This window comes from Macaca thibetana, chromosome 13, assembly GCF_024542745.1.
Source record: "Macaca thibetana thibetana isolate TM-01 chromosome 13, ASM2454274v1, whole genome shotgun sequence".
NCBI classification, from domain to species: Eukaryota; Metazoa; Chordata; class Mammalia; order Primates; family Cercopithecidae; genus Macaca; species Macaca thibetana.
The window spans coordinates 81298150-81317666 of NC_065590.1; the positions used below are offsets into that span (position 1 = coordinate 81298150).

Genomic DNA, 19517 nt, shown 5'->3' on the forward strand with positions numbered 1-19517 from the left:
TCATGGTTTTTTTTTTTGTTTTTTTGTTTTTTTTTTTTTTTTTGAGACGGAGTCTTGCTGTGCCCCAGGCTGGAGTGCAGTGGCGCGCGATCTCGGCTCACTGCAAGCTCCACCCCGCCGGTTTCACGCCATTCTCCTGCCTCAGCCTCCCAAGTAGCTGGGACTACAGGCGCCCGCCACCTCACCCGGCTAATTTTCTTGTATTTTTAGTAGAGACGGGGTTTCACCGTGTTAGCCAGGATGGTCTCAATCTCCTGACCTCGTGATCCGCCCATCTCGGCCTCCCAAAGTGCTGGGATTACAGGCTTGAGCCACCGCGCCCGGCCTGCATCATGGTTTTATATGAGGGTGTAATGTTTTGTTTCCAAAAAGCCTTCATGATGGTGCCTGGGCAGACGCTACTGACTTTTTAGCTGTGGCAGCATATTCAGCCAGCGTCTTCTGGGAACAATGGAGTGTTACTCCTCCTCCTCCTCCTCCTCCTCCTCCTCCTCCCCTTTTTAGGGCTTACAACTGATTGCCCATGGATATCATTTAATTAGTAGAGTTAGGATTCCTTTTCCCCAAAATGTAAAATTGTAATTGACAACAAAAAAATGGCTCATCTGCCATTTTTTGTCAGCTTACATAGGCTAGAAATTCTCTTGTACTTTACCACCTAGGAGGACTTGGGGGTGTCTGTGAGGTTGGGTATTTCACCCATGCATTCCTTCTTGCACAGCTTCAGAGATTAGTCCTGTTGTTTCACACTTGAGCACCTTTCCATCCAGAGAAATACCTGTTTATTTCTGTTTCCTCTCCCTAGTTCACTTCCCCTTTCTCCATCTTCTCACTCCCCATGTAACTTTGAATAACCTCTGATGTGCAGCCTTGCCAAGAGCGCTTTAGCCTCCAGAGTTCTGGTCACTGGCTTCCCCATGTGCTGTGATAACCCATTCCATCCCATTCTGAAAGAACTCTCGGAGATTAGTCAGACACCATTTCCTCTTGCCGGAAACATGTTGCTTTCCTTTAGCAGGTTCTGCTTCCTAAAGGAGTCACTGCAGCCCCTGCAATAGGAAGAGCTTGGGCTTTGGAGCCAGGCAGGTCTGGGCTGGGTCTCCATTTAAGTTTTTTGTTTTTAATTCTCTTTCTTTTTTTGAGACAGGGTCTCACTGTCGCCCAAGCTAAAGTGCAATGGCGTGATCTCAACTCACTGAAGCCTCAACCTCCCAGGCTCAAGTGATCCTCCTGCCACAGCCTTCCGAGTAGCAGGCCCACACCACCGTGCCCAACCCATTTTTATATTTTTTATAGAGACGGGTTTTGCCATGTTGCTTGGGCTGGTCTTGAACTCCTGGACTCAAGGGATCCGCCCACTTCAGCCTCCTAATGTGCTGCAATTACAGGCATAAGCCATCCTGCTCAGCTGAATCTCCATTTAAATTTAATGAGAGGCATATAACTATCATTTTTTCCAGTGAAAGCTCACAGATAGTTGTCTGCCAAGCACTGTACTAAGTCCAGGGACCCTGAGATATGAGTAAGATAAGATTGCTGTCCTGAGGGAGCTTACAGGCAAGAGAGCATGTAAACGAATAATGATTCTATTATGAGAAATGGTAGGAATATGGCCTGGTTACTGAGGGGGCCGTGATGTGAACTTGGATGGGTTACATAACCTCTGTGGGCTTTCACTGGAAAAATGACAGTGCTGATAGTATGCATGCCCCTTACAGCAGTCCTTTTCAAACATTCATGTGCATCCAAATTACCTGGGAATCTCAGTATAATATGGATCTTGATTCACTAGGTCTGAATTTTTTATTTGATTTGCTTATTTATTTTTGAGATAGGGCATTGCTATGTTGCCCAAGCTGATCTTGAACCCCTGGCTCAAGCAATCCTCCAGCCTCAGCCTCCAAAACAACTGGGACCACAGGCATGAGCCACCACACCTGGCTCTGGAATTTTAAAAAAGTTCCCTAGGTGATTCTAACATGCAGCGAAATTTGAGAACAAGTTTCTTTTGATTAGGTGTCAAAGAATAAAGAATGCTAGAGTCACATAAAATGCTGGGGAAGTGAAAGGTCTTAGGGTTGAAATGGACACGTGTATCCCAGATTCGGAGGCCAGGCCAGACAGCAGGCTCCCGAAGACCTGTGACCCAGCGTCACGGGATCAGGTATCCGTGGTCCACAACAGTAGGGACCTCCTCCGTGTGCTGCTTCTCTTTTCTCTCACGCCCACCCCACCCCTCCTGCCAGGTTCCCCAGATGATCGGGCCCCGTGACAGTGAGTGTGGATTGATGAATGGGAGGAGGAGAAACTGGGATAAAGAGAGCCCAAGGTGGCCGGGTGCAGTGGCTCACGCCTGTAATCCCAGCGCTTTTGGAGGCCGAGGCGGGCAGATCACTTGAGGTCAGGGGTTCGAGACCAGCCTGGCCAACATGGCAAAACCCCTTCTCTACTAAAAATACAAAAATTAGCTGGGTGTGGTGGCACACACCTGTAGTCTCAGCTATGTGGGAGGCTGAGGCAGGAGAATAGCTCGAACCTGGGAGGTGAAGGTTGCAGTGAGCCGAGATCACACCACTGCACTCCAGCCTGGGTGACAGAGCAGAGCGAGACTGTCAAAAAAAAAAAAAAAAAAAAGAGAGAGAGAGCCCAAGGAAGGGACCTGGAACCCGCTCTGGGACAACCCCCAAGGATTCTGTTTGGTTCATCTAATACGTATTTTAGCACTTGTTATCTGCCAAGCACTGAGCTAAGTCCAGGGGCTCTGAGATATGAGTAAGATATGACTGCTGCCCTGACAGAGCTCACAGGGGGAGACAGCATGTAAATGAATAATGATTCTATTATGAGAAATAGGAGGAATATGGCCTGGTTACTGAGGGGGCTCGAAAGAGCAAATTCGAGGGAATCAGGGACAATTTCCCAGTGGTCAAAGTGTGTCTTGCAGAATAAGTAGCAGTTTTCCAGTTAGATGTGGAGTGGGAGGAGGAACCCAGGAGCTTGTGAAATGCCATCGCACATTGAGAGAGCTGGAATTCTTGTTTTCTTTTTTGAGACAGAGTTTTGCTCTTGTTGCCCAGGCTGGAGTACAATGGCATGATCTCGGCTCGCCGCAACCTCTGCCTCCCGGGTTCAAGCAATTCTCCTGCCTCAGCCTCCCGAGTAGCTCGGATTACAGGCATGTACCACCACGCCAAGCTAATTTTGTATTTTTGTAGAGTTGAGGTTTCTCCATGTTGGTCAGGCTGGTCTCGAACTCCCGACCTCAGGTGATCTGCCCACCTTGGCCTCCCAAAGTGCTGAGATTACAGGTGTGAGCCACCGTGCTGGGCCCTCAGGGAGCTGGAATTCTTTTGGTGAGGCTGGGGAGCAGAGCCCACTCGGAGCATGAGTGGTGAGAGGAACCTGGGAGGCCAGGCCAGCTCCTGGGGCCTGTCACTGCAGCCAACCTTGGATTTCATCCTACAAGGAATGGAGGTCCATTCAGTAGTTTGAAGCCGTGGAGCAACCATTCACAGTTGTGCTTTTTTTTTTTTATTGCGATGAAGTCTTACTCTGTCGCCCAGGCTGGAGCATAGTGGTGCGATCTCGGCTCACTGCAGCCTCTGTCTCCCGAATTCAAGCGATTCTCCTACCTTAGCCTCCTGAGTAGCTGCTGAGTAGCTGGGAATACAGGTGCGCACCACCACACCCGGCTAATTTTTGTATTTTTAGCAGAGCTGGGGTTTCACCATTTTGGTCAGGCTGGTCTCGAACTCCTGACCTCAAGTGATCCACCGCCCCTCAGCTTCCCAAAGTGCTGGAATTACGGGCATGAGCCACTGTCCCCAGCCCAGAGTTGTGTTTTTAGTGGATCCGCCTGGGTGTCATGTGGTGGAGGTGTGGAAGAGGACACCGAAGCAGCGGGGAGACCACAGCAGTGGTCCAGGAGAGTTGTGGGGGCTGCAATGAAGTTAGCAGCTATCAGTGAGAATGAAAAAGAGCGGGTGGTGGGAGCCACACTGAGGATCTGGTTTGATGGCCTTGACTCACTGGCCAGATGCAGTGGATGAGAGGCAGGGCAGGGATGAGGCGAGGCCGGTGAGTCGCTGAGGGTGCAGTGTAAAGGATTCTTCCCTCTCACGGTCCTGCAAATGCTGACCTGGAGTGCGAAGGAGGAGCCTAGGATGGGTTTAGGTCTGTGACGAGGTGATGGGGTAAGTGAGGAGATCATTAACCAGGAGCACAGGCAGCTGCAGTGTGGCAGCACGGACAGCCTCCAGGGCTCAAAGCCCGCCTTGAGCCTCTGAGGCTATGTGGGGCTGGAGTGAGGCTCGTGCCTCTCTGGCTGCCCCAACTTCGCTCAGCGTCTTTGGATGACAAAGCCTCACACAGCCCAGTCCCTGACCTCCCGAAAGCGACTGTTAACCCTTGTCCGGCTGTGTTCCCAGTGATGTGGCTCTTACAGGTGGTCTCCTGCTCCCCAAGTCTGACAGCACCCCCTGCTTTGAGATCCCTCAGGCAGGTCAGCTGTTTCCACTGGGAAAAAAAAAAATTCCAATGGAAAAGCAGCCAGCTTTTTCCACTGGTTCAAGGTGATTTCAACCTTCCAGGAGGCCCGTGATGAAGTCAGAGGACAACTGGGTACCCTGGGAGAGCACTTTCTTCTTATTTTATTTTCATTTTCTAAAATTTCAAATCAGGCACCCCCCAAACCAGAATAGTTTTCGAGAGGCTGCCGACAGCACCCTCTTGAAAATACATTTTATGTAGTCACAGTTTACACAAATCTGACATTATTTCAGCTTCAGATTCCAAAGCACTGACTAGGGGCTTTCGCAGAGTGAGGCTGGGAGTGTGGGGTTCAAATCTCTCCTCTTTGCTACTCAATAGCTGCATGGCCTTAGGCTGGTCATTCTCAATGTCTTCATTTGTTAAATGGGGAGGGGAATAGCCCCTCTTAGGGGAGGATGGAAACCATGGTGTTAAAGGCTTAGCTCAGTATCTAACAGATACTTAGTGCTCAGCAAATGTTTGCCAGTCCTCCTGGAACATAGGCAGTGTTCCAGTATTGTAGATGACAGCCCTGAAGGGAATAATTTGCCCAAAGCCTCGAGGTAAGTGGGTAGAACCATGTCTTCCTGGCCTTCTCCAAAGCTCCTGCTGTGCTGGGCCCGTGCTGTTCCTTCTTGCTGTGCAGTCTGCTCCCTTTGGCTTTTCTTCTGCTTTCCACATCAGCTGAAGATTTAGACGCTTTCCTGCTGCCTGTGTTGAGAGCTGTCTTCCTGAGATGGAAGCCAGTTAGCTAAGGGCTGGGCTACCTGGTGACTGTATCTTATCTTTCCCAATCCTCAACACCAGCTGGGTCCTGGTTGCCAGGATTAGGTTGCCACCCCCATCCTCCTCCTAGCCCTGGTGAACCAAAGCAAACAGATCAGGTGCCCTACCTCCCCGAGGGGCACCCTCTCTGCCTCCCTAGTGGTCCTGCTGTCAATGAGAGCCTTGCACTTGGACCTGAGATGCTGGAGGGGAAAACTCCATTCTCCCTGAAAGCCACAAGGCCCCATCTGGGACACATCTTGTGTCCACTCCCAGAAGGACCACAGAGCAGGGAAGCAAAATCTCTCCAGCTGGCAATGTTGTGGACCCTTTGCAAAGCCCACCTCCCAACCCCTCTGTGTCCCCAGGCCATGGAGAGCAAGCTCCTCATCGGGGGCAGGAACATCATGGATCACACCAACGAGCAGCAGAAGATGTTGGAACTGAAGAGGCAGGAGATTGCCGAGCAGGTAGGGCCGCCAGGTGCCAGGTCCCCTTGGAGAGCGTGGCCTGCAGCTCATATCTGGGAGGTGTAGGGCAGTAAACCATGGTGGACTCTGGATCTCTGGAATTACAGTGCTGAGAATCTCAGATATGCCACCCTGGGTCCCACAGGTCTACTAGCCCACAGTCTTCCCTCTGGCAGGGGCACTGCTAGCTGGTGGGTGAGAGGACGTGATAGCTCTCCGTGACGTCAGCCTCCACAAGCCACCTGGTGCTAATTCCTGGGCCTTCCACAAGGTGGTGCGAGTTCTTTGCCAACTGTATGACTATTTCCCTAAATCATCAAGAACCACAATTTGTTGGTCTTACCAATAAACTGTTACACTACTTGGGGAGAGGGTGAGGCAGCTTGGAAGGCAGTGTGATGTGCCTCCATCTGTGTGACTAACACCCCTGGAGTAGGCCAGCTCTTAGGACTGGAGTCTCCATCCACGTGGTGTAGAGCCTGGCAAAGGCATGGCCCTAGGAACTGAGAAGCGGGTTCCCAGGGGCTCTGCAGGATTGGGTGGGAGCGGTGGATGTGGGCCATGGGCCATGGTGAAGCCAGGTCCCGACACAGGGAGAGTGAGCCAGTCCCCTGAGCGTTCTTGGCCCTCCTGGGTATGCTCTGCTCCTTTGAGCCACACTGTCCGTCCTTGGCCTAGAAACGTCGTGAACGGGAGATGCAGCAGGAGATGATGCTCCGGGATGAGGAGACCATGGAGCTCCGGGGCACCTACACGTCCCTGCAGCAGGAGGTGGAGGTCAAAACCAAGAAACTCAAGAAGGTGAGACACTGCAGTAGGACCAGTCAAGGTGTGCTGGAGGCCCAGCAGTCTCTGCCCAAGGGTGTCTGCTTCAGGGACTCCTCCCCATTTGGCTGGAACTGCTGAACCCTTGAGTGACATGGCTTGGGCCTTGGGAGTGAATAGCAGGGGGAGGCAGGAGGCGGGGGCTGGGGGTGGAGTAGAGCCTTTTCTCCTGGGCCAGGGTGGGCTGTGACAGGCTGCAAACTCTGTCACTTGCAGTATCCAGGGTTACCATCCTTATGGTCCTGGGTGATTTCCCCATTCAGTGTCACCAGTGAGTCACAGTTGGGATAGCTGGGCCTGGAGCAGGGCCAGGGGAATACAGAGAGGCTGAGGAGGAGACTGGAACCCCAGGAAGCTCAGGCGGGGAGCATAAGGCCCTCAAGGACATGTCAAGGGATGAGAATAGGCGCTCACCAGGACCCTGCAAAGCCTGTAGCAAGGGAAAGACATGTACATGTGAGGAGGGTCTAGGGCAGGAAGCAGCAGAGCTCCAGCTTGGATTCTGGGAGAAACCTGGAGACCCTTTGGGGTGGCTGATGTGACTGCCCTGGGGCAGGCCCGACAGAGGCACTGCCACTGAAGCAGTTACCATGGACCCAGCCCTCAGCGGCTTTGGAGAGCAGCAGGATGGCCATGCTGCCTCCACACCCCACTTTTGAGAGCCCCTGAAGAGACTGGAGTGGGAGGAGTCACCTTCCAAACTCTTTTAGGCTTCCTGCTCCCTGAGCCGGGTCTCCAAATGAGCCCTTGATCTCCAAATGGGCCCTGAGTCCCAGTTCCGGCTCTTCTATTTGCTGGTTGTGTGACCTTGAGCAAGGCTGTGCCTGGCTTCCTCATCTGTGAAAGGACGGTATTGGACCAAAAGGTCCCTGGGGTCCCCTCCCGTTTGAACACTCCACGATGCTGATAGCAGCGAGAAAGAGCAGGCAATGGCCACAGGCCTCAGTGTAGGAGGACAGGGCACCCCTTTAAATAGCCCAGCCCAATTTGTGGTGGGTTGGGCACAGCAGGGAGTAAAGAAAAGGACCCCCAGCCTCATCGTGGGCTGAGTCGGTAGACTCTGAGCCTGCAGCCCTGCGGCCCAGGCTGAGTGACTGGGGCCTCGTTGCTACACCAAGCAGCCTCTGAGTGGCACCTGTCCCCATTCAGCTCTACGCCAAGCTGCAGGCGGTGAAGGCGGAGATCCAGGACCAGCATGATGAGTACATCCGCGTGCGGCAGGACCTGGAGGAGGCGCAGAACGAGCAGACCCGCGAACTCAAGCTCAAGTAGGGCCCGCAGCTCTTTTGCTCCCGTGTCCCACAGCCAGCCATCATTACTCAGGCCTCTCCTTCCCGAAGGCCGCATCCTGACTGTCTCCTCTCCCATGAGTCCCTTAGGAACAAAATGCGTCTGAGGGCTGAGGGATGGGCCCACGTGCTGGAGTTTCTTCTACCTCCCTGCCTGTATTTTATGAACCCCTCAAAACGGACGCTAGGTGCTGGCCAAAATTAACTCTGAAGGCCCTGAGGCTACCATCTTTGCATAAGAAGCAGTGATTTTAAATTTTTTAAAAATTATTTTTAGGGCCGGGCGCAGTGGCTCACGCCTATAATCCCAGCACTTTGGGAGGCCGAGGCGGGTGGATCACCTGAGGTCAGGAGTTTGAGACCAGCCTGACCAACATGGTGAAACCCCGTCTCTATTAAAAATATAAAAATTAGCTGGGCATGGTGGCAGGCGCCTGTAATCCCAGCTACTCGGGAGGCTGAGGCAGAATTGCTTGAACCTGGGATGTGGAGGTGGCAGTGAGCCAAGATCACGCCACTGCACTCCAGCCTGGGTGACAGAGCGAGACAACGTCTCAAAAAAAAAAAAAAAAAAAAAAAAAGGTGGCTCATGCCTGTAATCCCAGCACTTTGGGAGGCCGAGGCGGGCGGATCACGAGGTCAGGAGATCGAGACCATCCTGGCTAACACGGAGAAACCCCGCTTCTACTAAAAATATAAAAAATTAGCCAGGCGTGGTGGCGGGCCCCTGTAGTCCCAGCTACTTGGGAGGCTGAGGCAGGAGAATGATGTAATCCTGGGAGGCAGAGCTTGCAGTGAGCTGAGATGGAGCCACTGCACTCCAGCTTGGGCAACATAGCGAGACTCCATCTCAAAAAAAAAAATTATTTTTAAATCTGTTTTAAAAATTATTTTAGGCCGGGCGCGGTGGCTCAAGCCTGTAATCCCAGCACTTTGGGAGGCCGAGGCGGGCGGATCACAAGGTCAGGAGATCGAGACCACAGTGAAACCCCGTCTCTACTAAAAATACAAAAAATTAGCCGGGCGCAGTGGCGGGCGCCTGTAGTCCTAGCTACTCAGGAGGCTGAGGCAGGAGAATGGCGTGAACCCAGGAGGCGGAGCTTGCAGTGAGCCGAGATCGCGCCACTGCACTCCAGCCTGGGCAACAGCGTGAGACTCCGTCTGAAAAAAAAAAAAAAAAAAATTATTTTAAAAATGTATATAGTGTATGTATATAGTATGCATATATAGTAGGTGTATATATTAATATTTGTGGGATACATTAGATTTTTTGGTTTTGAAGATGGAATATTGCTGTGTCATCCACCCTGGAGTGACCTCAAACTCCTGACCTCAGGTGATCCGCCCACCTCGGCCTCCCAAAGGGCTGGGATTACAAGCGCGAGCCACTGCACCTGGCCACATGAGATGTTTGGATACAGGCGTGCAATGTGAACTAAGCAGATCATGGAGAATGGGGTATCCATCGCCTCAAACATTTATCCTTCAAGTTACAAACAATCCAGTTACACTCTTTAAGTTATTTTAAAATATACAATTGGCTCGGGTGGTGGCTCATACCTGTAATCCCAGCACTTTGGGAGGCCAAGGCGGGGGGATCCCCTGAGGTCAGGAGTTTGAGACCAGCCTGGTCAACGTGGTGAAACCCTGTCTCTACTAAAAATGCAAAAATTAGCCGGCTATGGTGGCATGTGCCTGTAATCCCAGCTACTCGGGAGGCTGAGGCAGGAGAATCACTTGAACCCCGGAGGTAGAGGTTCCAGTGAGCTGAGATCACACCATTGCACTCCAGCCTGGGCAACAAGTGCAAAACTGTCTCAAAAAATATATATATATATACACACACATACACACACATATATATACACACATGTATGTACACACATATATACACACATATATACACATATATATACAATTAAGTTATTGACTATTGTCACCCTATTATGCTATCAAATAATAGTGTTTATTCATTTTTCTATTTTTGTGTACCTATTAGAAGCAGTCATTTTTCAAGCTGCAGTATTTCTGTAGGGATCCTTTCTGCTTAACTTCTTGATTTTCCCACCTCCACATTGCCTCTGCTTCTTTTTTTTTAAATAAATAAATTAATTAATTAATTAACTTAGTTTTTTGAGACGAAGTCTCGCTCTGTCACCCAGGCTGGAGTGCAGTGGTGCCATCTCGGCTCACTGCAAGCTCCGCCTCCTGGGTTCACTCCATTCTCCTGCCTCAGCCTCCCGAGTAGCTTGGGACTAAAGGGGCCCGCCACCTCGCCCGGCTAATTTTTTTTTTTGTATTTTTAGTAGAGACGGAGATGGTGTTTCACCATGTTAGCCAGGATGGTCTTGATCTCCTGACCTCGTGATCCACAGGCCTCAGCCTCCCAAAGTGCTGGGATTACAGGCGTGAGCCACCGCGCCTGTCCCCCTCTGCCTCTTGGCTTGTTGCTTCTAATCCTTAAACCCCTTACAGGCACCTTGTGGTCTCTCACTCACCCAGTTTCCCATCGCTCCTTCATTCCTGCTCTCAGGTACCTAATCATCGAGAACTTCATCCCCCCGGAAGAGAAGAACAAGATCATGAACCGGCTTTTCCTGGACTGTGAGGAGGAGCAGTGGAAGTTCCAGCCACTGGTGCCAGCCGGCGTGTGAGTCTCTAACCCAGCCGTCTGGGCTGAGGGACTTGTGGGTCCACTCCAGGTTGGGACTGGTGAGGGGCCTGAGGCCCTGCCTGCAGGGAGACAGATGTTTTGTGGATTGGGGAAAAGATGGGGAGGATGCCGATGGGGGAGGAATTTCTCATGATCTAATTTGTAGGGGTCTCTATGATGGAAGGGTGTTCTGGGAAAAAAAAGTCTCATTGATCTGGGATGCAGAAAATACCTTGTGAGTGATTTCGGGAGGGAGGAAGAACATCTCAGCCTCTTGACAATCCTAGCGAATGCTAACACATGGCCAGGTCTGGTGAATATTCATTTGTCAGATGCCCGAAATAGCAACCACAGTTAATATTTGCCAAGGGCTACTGTATGCCGGATGCTGTGCAAGACTCAGGAGACAGAAGATAAATTAGATATGGTCCGAGCTCACAGTCCAGTGGGAAATAAGTAATCAGATCATGATGTGATAGAGCTGTGATCCAATCTCAGCAGGCTGGCTCATCCGGGTGATTCAGCATTTCCACCTTTTTCCACGTCCTAGCCCTTGGGTGCAGCTGCGGCCATTGGCTGGGTGTGCAGCTCCCTCTGCTGGTGGCCATAAAGAACATCCCAACAGAGTGAGGCCTCACCCGCCTGAGCCATGGGCCCTTAATTGCAAATATATAGAGAGAAGTGCTTAGGAGGCCAGACACCAATGCACCTTCCTGGAGATTCTTTGCTCTCTCTAGCCTGGGAACATTAATGTTAAAATAGGGCAAGAGTCTCTCCAAATCTGGAATGGGAAGCTAGCAAGAGGTCTACAGCTTCTCACTGAAGCATCAGATGCCTACTTGGTTATTTTTTTTCCCTTTCTTCCTTTTCTTTTTTTCTTTCTTTTTTTTTTTTTTTTTTGGCGGAGTTCCACTCTTGTTTGCCCAGGCTGGAGTGCAATGGCACGATCACGGCTCACCGCAACCTCCGCCTCCCAGGTTCAAGCGATTCTCCTGCCTCAGCCTCCCTAGTAGCTGGGATTATAGGCATGTGCCACCATGCCCGGCCAATTTTGTATTTTTAGTGGAGACAGGGTTTCTCCATGTTGGTCAGGCTGGTCTCGAACTCCCAACCTCAGGTGATCCGCCCGCCTCCACCTCCCAAAGTGCTGGGATTACAGGCGTGAGCCACCGCGCCTGGCTTCTTTCTTTCTTTCTTTCTCTCTCTCTCTTTTCTTTTCTTTTCTTTTCTTTCTTTCTTTCTTTCTTTTCTTTCTTTCAACAACTACAGCTTAGATGCCTATTTGATCTTTCTTAAAGGCTGATATTACTTAAGGTGATACCACATAAGTTTGTAAGTGGCAAGCACACGAATAGAGGACTTTTCAATGGTATAACTTTACACCTACAATCCACCTTTCCAATCTAGGTAGAGATTCTCAATAGTACATCAGCTATCACAGAGGTTTTCCACCCTGGCTGCAGCTAGAATACCTGTGAGTTGGGCTCCAGAGAGTCTGATTTAAAGGATCCCAGGTCTTAGGTTTTGTGATTCTGCATTTGAAGGCAGGCTAGAAAACCACTGCTCCAGTGTCATTTGCCAGAGTTAGATGCTGGTGAGGCTTCACTCTGAAGGGTTATCTTATGCTTAGAAAAGTTCTTTCTAGCCGGGCGCGGTAGCTCAAGCCTGTAATCCCAGCACTTTGGGAGGCTGAGGCAGGTGGATAGCCTGAGGTCAGGAATTTGAGACCAGCCTGGCCAACATAATGAAACCCCATTTCTACCAAAAATACAAAAAAAAATTAGCTGGGTGTGGTGGCAGGTGCCTGTAATCCCAGCTACTAGGAAGGTTGAGGCAGGAGAATCGCTTGAACTCGGGAGGCAGAGGTTGCAGTGAGCCGAGATCATGCCATTGCACTCCAGCCTGGGCAACAAGAGCAAGACTCCGTCTCAAAAAAAAAAGAAAAGAAAAGTTCTTTCTGCTGGGTGTGCTGGTGGCTCACGCCCATAATCCCAGCACTTTGGGAGGCCGAGGCAGGTGGATCACTTGGGGTCAGGAGTTCGAGACCAGCCTGGCCAACATGGTGAAACCTCATCTCTCTTTCTCTCTCTCTCTCTCTTTCCTCTCTCTCTTTCTTTCTCTTTCTTCCTTTCTTTATTTCCCTCCTTACTTCCTTGCTTGCTTTCTTGCTTTCTTTTTTCTTGAGTTGGGATCTCACACTGTTACCCAGGCTGGAGTATATAACTCACTGCAGCTTTGGGCTCCTGGGCTCAAGTGATCCTCCTGCCTCAGCTTCCTGAGTAACTGGGGCCACAGGTATGCACCATTACACCAGCTAAATTTTTTATCTTTTGTAGAAACAGGGTCTCACTTTTTGCCTAGGCTGGTCGTGAAGTCCTGGGCTTAAGTGATCCTCCTCCCATTGTCTTCCAGCGTTGGGATCACAGGCATGAGCCTCCCCACCCAGCCTGGACTTCCACTCCTTATTTTTGTTATTTATTTATTTGTATTATTTTTGAGACAGAGTCTCGCTCTGTCTGCACTCAGGCTAGAGTGCAGTGGTGATCACAGCTCACTGCAGCCTTGACCTCCTGGGCTCAAGCCGTCCTCCCACTCAGCCTCCTGAGTAGCTTGAAGCAGCAGGCAGTTGCCACCATGGCCAGCTAATTTTTTTTTTAATGTTTTTAAAAGTTTGCTTTCTTCCACCAGGTGTTCATGTGTGTAATTCCAGCTACTCTGTGGGCTGAGACAGAGAGATTGCTTGAGCCCAGGCTATTGTAAGCTAGGATCATGCTCTACTGTACTCTAGCCTGGGCGACAGAATGAGACCTCATCTCTAAAAAAAAATTTTTTTAAATTTACTTTCTTCCTTTTAAGTAACCCTTACTTCAATTGCAAGCAATGTTTTCATTATGGAAAATTTAAATAAACATAGAAAGAATGAAAATTCCACCTAGTGGCAGTGTTTACTTACAATTGGATATTACAATTGGATATGAACTTTCCACCGTATTTTTTTATACATAAACTTTTCTCCTTTTTGAGAGTTAAAATGGTTTGTATATGCTGAAAAAAATCATTCACAGATTTAAAAAATAAAAGTAGCTACCTTAAAACAGCATACTTTAATTTTTACAGTAGATACCTATAATAACTTTTTTTTTTTTTTTGAGACGGAGTCTCACTGTATTGCCTAGCTGGAGTGCAGTGGTGCTATCTCGGCTCACTGCAAGCTCCGCTTCCCAGGTTCACACCATTCTCCTGCCTCAGCCTCCTGAATAGCTGGGACTACAGGTGCCCGCCGCCACGCCCGGCTAATTTTTTGTATTTTTAGTAGAGACGGGGTTTCACTGTGTTAGCCAGGATGATCTTAATCTCCTGACCTCGTGATCCGCCCGCCTCAGCCTCCCAAAGTGCTGGGATTACAGGCATGAGCCACTGCACCTGGCCCCTATAATAACTTTTTAAAAAGAAAGAAACTTGCTAGAATACAGATCCTTCTTTACTGTGTAATGTTGCCAATTTCTAGCCCATTGTCTTTTTTACCCTGATCTTCTGCTTTAAAGGCAAGTTTGTGCTCTTTATTAAAGGGTTCTAATGTATGTCCCTAAAAGCCCTCTGCTCTTGTTGCCCAGGCTGGAGTGCAATGGCGTGATCTCAGCTCATTACAACCTCCACCTCCTGGGTTCAAGCAATTCTCCTGCCTCAGCCTCCCCAGTAGCTGGGTTTACAGGCACCCACTACCATGCTTGGCTAATTGTTTTTATATTTTTAGTAGAGACAGGGTTTCACCATGTTGGTCAGGCTGGTCTCGAACTCCTGACCTCAGGTGATCCCCCTGCCTCAGCCTCCTGAAGTGCTGGGATTACAGGCGTGAGCCACTGTGCCCAGCCTTCTTTCTTTTTTTCTTCTTCTTTTTTTTTTTTTTTTTTTTTTTTTTTTGAGATGGAGTCTTGCTCTGTCCCCAGGCTGGAATGCAGTGGTGAGATCTCGGCTCACTGCAACCTCCACCTCCCAGACTCATGTAATTCTCTAGCCTCAGCCTCCCAAGTAGCTGGGATTACAGGTGCACACCACGACACCCAGCCAATTTTTTGTTTTTGTTTTTGAGATGGAGTCTAGCTCTGTTGTCAGGCTGGAGTGTAGTGGCGTCATCTTGGGTCACTTCAACCTCCGCCTCCCGGGTTTAAACGATTCTCCTGCCTCAGCCTCCCGAGTAGCTGGGACTACAGGCTTGTGCCGCCACGCCCAGCTAATTTTTGTATTTTTAGTAGAGACTGGGTTTCACCATGTTGGCCAGGGTGGTCTCAAACTCCTGAACTCGTGATCCGCCCACCTCGGCCTCCCAAAGTGCTGGGATTACAGGCGTGAGCCACCATGCCCAGCCTAATTTTTATGTTTTTAATAAATACAGGGTTTTACCATGTTGGCCAGGCTGGTCTTGAACTCCTGATCTCCAGTGATCTGCCCACCTTGGCCTCCCAAAGTTCTGGGATTACAGGCACAAGCCACCTCACCTGGCCCCCACCTTTCCTCTCTGTGATTCCTCCCACTGTCCTTGAGCAGGGAAAGTTGTGAAAAAAGAATCAGTTCTTTGCCACTGGAAAACTGGAAAACTCTGTTTTTTCCTCAGAAGCTATTTGCTTTATTTTTACTTATTTTATTTTATTTTATTTATGTTATGATATGGAATCTTGCTGTGTCACCCAGGCTGTAGTGCAGTAGTGTGATCTCAGCTCACTGCAACCTCCGCCTCCCAGGTTAAAGCAATTCTCCTGCCTCAGCCTCCTGAGTAGCTGGGATTACAGGCACCCACCACCATGCCCAGCTGATTTGTTTGTATTTTTAGTCGAGACAGAGTTTCACCATGTTGGCTAGGCTGGTTTTGAACTCCTGACCTCAAGTGATCTTCCTGCCTTGGCCTCCCAAAGTGCTAGGATTACAGGTGTGAGCCACCACGCACAACCAAAAGCTATTTGCTTTAAATTTACCTCCATAGTGTTAAGTTGCATTATTTTGCTGCTGTTATTGAGATGGAGTCTTATCTGTCACCCAGGCTGTGGTGCATTGGCACCATGATAGCTCGCTGTGTTGCCTGGGCTGGTCTTGAACTCCTGGCTTCACGCTAATCCTCCCACCTCAGCTTCCCAAAGTGCTGGGATTACAGGCAGGAGCCACTGCATGCAACGGGCCTTAAATTTTATTCTTTTTATTTTTATTTATTTATTTATTTTTTGAGACATTCTCACTCTGTCGCCCAGGCTAGAGTGCAGTGGCACTATCTTGGCTCACTGCAACCTCCGCCTCCTGGCTTCAAGCAATTTTCATGCCTCAGCCTCCTGAGTAGCTGGGATTACAGGTTTGAGTCACCAAACCTGGCCTTAATTTTATCCTTTGTAAAGGGACTACCCTGACCAAGAATTGAACCTAGGCTCCAGCTATGAAAGGACAGGATTTTAACTACCAGACTATAAAGTAGAGCAGCTTTTATAGTGTTTTCTTTTCCAAGATTCTTTGCAAAGAATTAGTCCTAACATACACATTCATTATACCCATTAATTTAAATCTGCATATAGTTGCTTCCACATTGCATTTGTAGGTTTGTGTTGTCAACTCTTCTAAATGAATACCAATTGGACAGTGTTCCCTTAAATTTTTTTTTCTTTTGAGATGGAGTTTTGCTTTTGTTGCCCAAGCTGGAGTGCAGTGGTGCAATCTCGGTTTACTGCAGGCTCCGCCTCCTGGATTCAAGTGATTCTCCTGCCTCAGCCTCCTGAGTAGCTGGGATTACAGGCGCCCACCACCACTCCTGGCTAATTTTTGCGTTTTTAGTAGAGACGGGGTTTTGCCATATTGGCCAGGCTGGTCTTGAATTTCTGACCTCAGGTGATCCACTCACCTCAGCCTCCCAAAGTGCTGGGATTACAGGCGTGCACCACAGCACCCGGCCTCCCTGAAAGTCTTATATTGAAAATTTAAAGCTATAAATAGATTCACAAGGTTTTCCAAAATTATGGTTAAGTGTATTCATAACCATGCTGTTTTATACAGAATATGTTTGTACCTGTTCAGAATAAAGACCAAGTACAACATATGTACAGAAAATATTCAAATACATCTGGGTAGGGTAAAAGGCAATTATAGGCCAGGTACAGTGGCTGATGCCTGTAATCCCAGCACTTTAGGAGACTGAGGCAGGTAGATGGCTTGAGCCCAGGTGTTCAAAACCAGCCTGGGCAACAGAGTGAGACCCCATCTCTACAAAAAGATACAAAAAGTTAGCTGGGCATTAGCACATGCCTATACTCCCAGCTACTTGGGAGGCTGAGGTGGGAGGATTGCTTGAACCTAGGAGGTTGAGGCTGCACTGAGCCGTGATTATACCACTGCACTCCATCCAGCCTGGTCAACAGAGTGAGACCCTGTCTCAAAAAAAAAAAAAAAAAAAAAAAGGCAATTATGATTTACCAATGTTCTCTACTACACTTAAATACAAATTATATGAACAGTAATTACAGAATGCTCTAATATAATAAAGAATTCCAAGAAATAAATTACTTCAAAACAGTTATTAAGACATATCAGATATCTGGGTATGGTGGATCACACCTGTAATCCCAGCTACTTGGGAGGCTGAGGCAGGGTAATTGCTTGAACCTGGGAGGCAGAGGTTGCAATGAGCTGAGATCATGCCTTTGCACTCCAACCTGGGCCACAGAGCAAGACTACATATCAAAAAAAAAAAAAAAAAGAGAGAGAACAGGTAATCATGAATATAGTATTTTCTTTTTCATTTTTTTGCCACTGTCCACTATGTCTGATGACTGCAATTTGCAATATTTAATATTTATTTCAGAACTTTAAAAAATACAAAAATAGAAAAGCCAAGTAAAAATGGTTCTAGGATTTTTTTTTTTTTTTTTAAGATGGAGTTTTGCTCGTTGCCCATGCTAAAGTGCAATGGCATGATCTTGGCTCACCACTACCTCTGCCTCCCGGGTTCAAGCAATTCTCCTGCCTCAGCCTCCCGAGTAGCTGGAATTACAGGCATACGCCACCATGCCTGGCTAATTTTGTATTTTTAGTAGAGACGGGGGTTTCTCCATGTTGGTCAGGCTGGTCTCGAACTCCCGACCTCAGGTGATCTGCCCACCTCGGCCTCCCAAAGTGCTATTACAGGCGTGAGCCACCGTGCCTGGCCAGTTCTAGAATTTTTTTATATGAAACAAGTTTTTAAAATTACTCTTTTTAAAGCCAGAATGGTTAGAATAAAGTAAATAGAATTCCACGGTAATTGAAATCCCAGTTGTGATTCTGACTTGGCAGAGAGAGCCTGGTGGGGCACGGTAGGGGGCAGGGAGGTGCTGGCCTGGATCTCTGAGGTCATCTGCCCCATGTCCCTCATTTCACGGCGGAAGGTTGAGGGCAGGGAGGTCCTTGAACAAGGCAGCTTTCCTCATTTCAGGGACCATGGGATCTGAGGCTGCAGCTGTGAAACGAATTTCTCCACTCCCCACAGAAAAGGTCCTTTCTTCAGCATTGGATCCCACCACTTGCCACATCGCTTAATTAGGGCTAAAAAACAAACAGAAAAGTTATTTCTCTCCAAAGCATATTTAACTAATCAGGGCGTTGTTCCATTTGCTCAACTCAAGTGTGGAATATTTTGCTTTATTTCGGCCTGTGGCATTCTGGGGATGAGAACACTGACAGCTGCTCAAAGTGAGAGGAAAAAACATAGTTTGTAAGAAATTACCTAAAGTCATGCTGTCCCATTAGAAAGCTTCTGTTCGAAAAACATTCTCCTTCCGCCTACTCCAGCTCTCAGCATCCACCCCACCCTCTGACCGCTGCCTCTCTCAAACAAGGGGTTGTCAGGCAACTGTTGAGAAATATCCCTAATCAACTTATTTTGGAAGTCTAGCCCTTTCTCTTTTTACTCTACCATCTCTATGTAGCCATTAGTTGATACAAAATAAGATAAGGTGAGGTGTCTTCCACAGTCATAATCTTGTATAATATTAAAGTTACTTTAAAAAATATTTTTGCACTGGCTCGGTGGCTCAGGCCTGTAATCTTAGCACTTTGGGAGGCCAAGGCAGGCAGATCGCCTGAGGTTAGGAGTTCGAGACCAGTCTGACCAACGTGGAGAAATCCCGTCTCTACTAAAAATACAAAATTAGCCAGGTATGGTGGCTCACGCCTGTAATTCCAGCTACTCAGGAGGCTGAGGCAGGAGAATCGCTTGAACCCAGGAGGCAGAGGTTGCAGTGAGGCAAGATCGTGCCATTGCACTCCAGCCTGGGCAACAAGAGCGAAACTCTGTCTCAATAAAATTTTTTTTTTTTGCAGCTAGGTCTAGCAATAAATATTTTACAAGTATGACCTTTTATTTTTAGTTTCTCATAATAGACTGTTGCCTAGGCTGGAGTGCAATGGCGTGATCTCAGCTCACTGCAACCTCCGCCTCCCGGGTTCCAGAGATTCTCTTATCTCAGCCTCCCGAGTAGCTGGGATTATAGGCATGTGCCACCACACCCGGCTAATTTTTGTATTTTTAGCGGAGACAGGGTTTCTTCATGTTGGCCAGGCTGGTCTCAAACTCCTGACCTCAGGTGATCCGCCTGTCTCGGCCTCCCAAAGTCCTAGCATTACAGGCATGAGCCACTGTGCCCGACCTAGATTTTTAAATTGTATTTAAGTTTTTTCTATTTTTTTTGAGACAGGGTCTCACTCTGTCACCCAGGCTAGAGTGCAATGGCATCATCATGGCTCACTGAAACCTCTGCCCCCCAGGCTCAAGCAATCCTCCCACCTCAGCCCCCTGAGTAGCTGGGACCACAGGTACATGCCACCACGCCCAGTTAATTTAATTTTTTGAGACAAGGTCTCACTCTGTTGCCCAGGCTGGAGTGCAGTGGCACAATCTTGGCTCACCTCCTTGGCTCAAGTGATCCTCCCACCTCAGCCTCCTGGGTAGCTGGGACCTCAGGCTTGTGCCACCAT

At 48.8% G+C, this 19517-nt stretch overlaps 1 protein-coding gene across 1 annotated transcript in view; it reads left to right on the forward strand.

The window, feature by feature from the left end:
* The window catches only part of KIF3C (kinesin family member 3C), a 54831-nt gene that overhangs the window by 20374 nt on the left and 14940 nt on the right, over window positions 1–19517 (forward strand). Inside the window, exons 2-5 of the mRNA XM_050753625.1 lie at window positions 5664–5765; window positions 6444–6566; window positions 7740–7858; window positions 10413–10529. Coding sequence (XP_050609582.1) covers window positions 5664–5765; window positions 6444–6566; window positions 7740–7858; window positions 10413–10529 — 461 coding nt within the window. The remainder of the gene's footprint in view (window positions 1–5663; window positions 5766–6443; window positions 6567–7739; window positions 7859–10412; window positions 10530–19517) is intronic.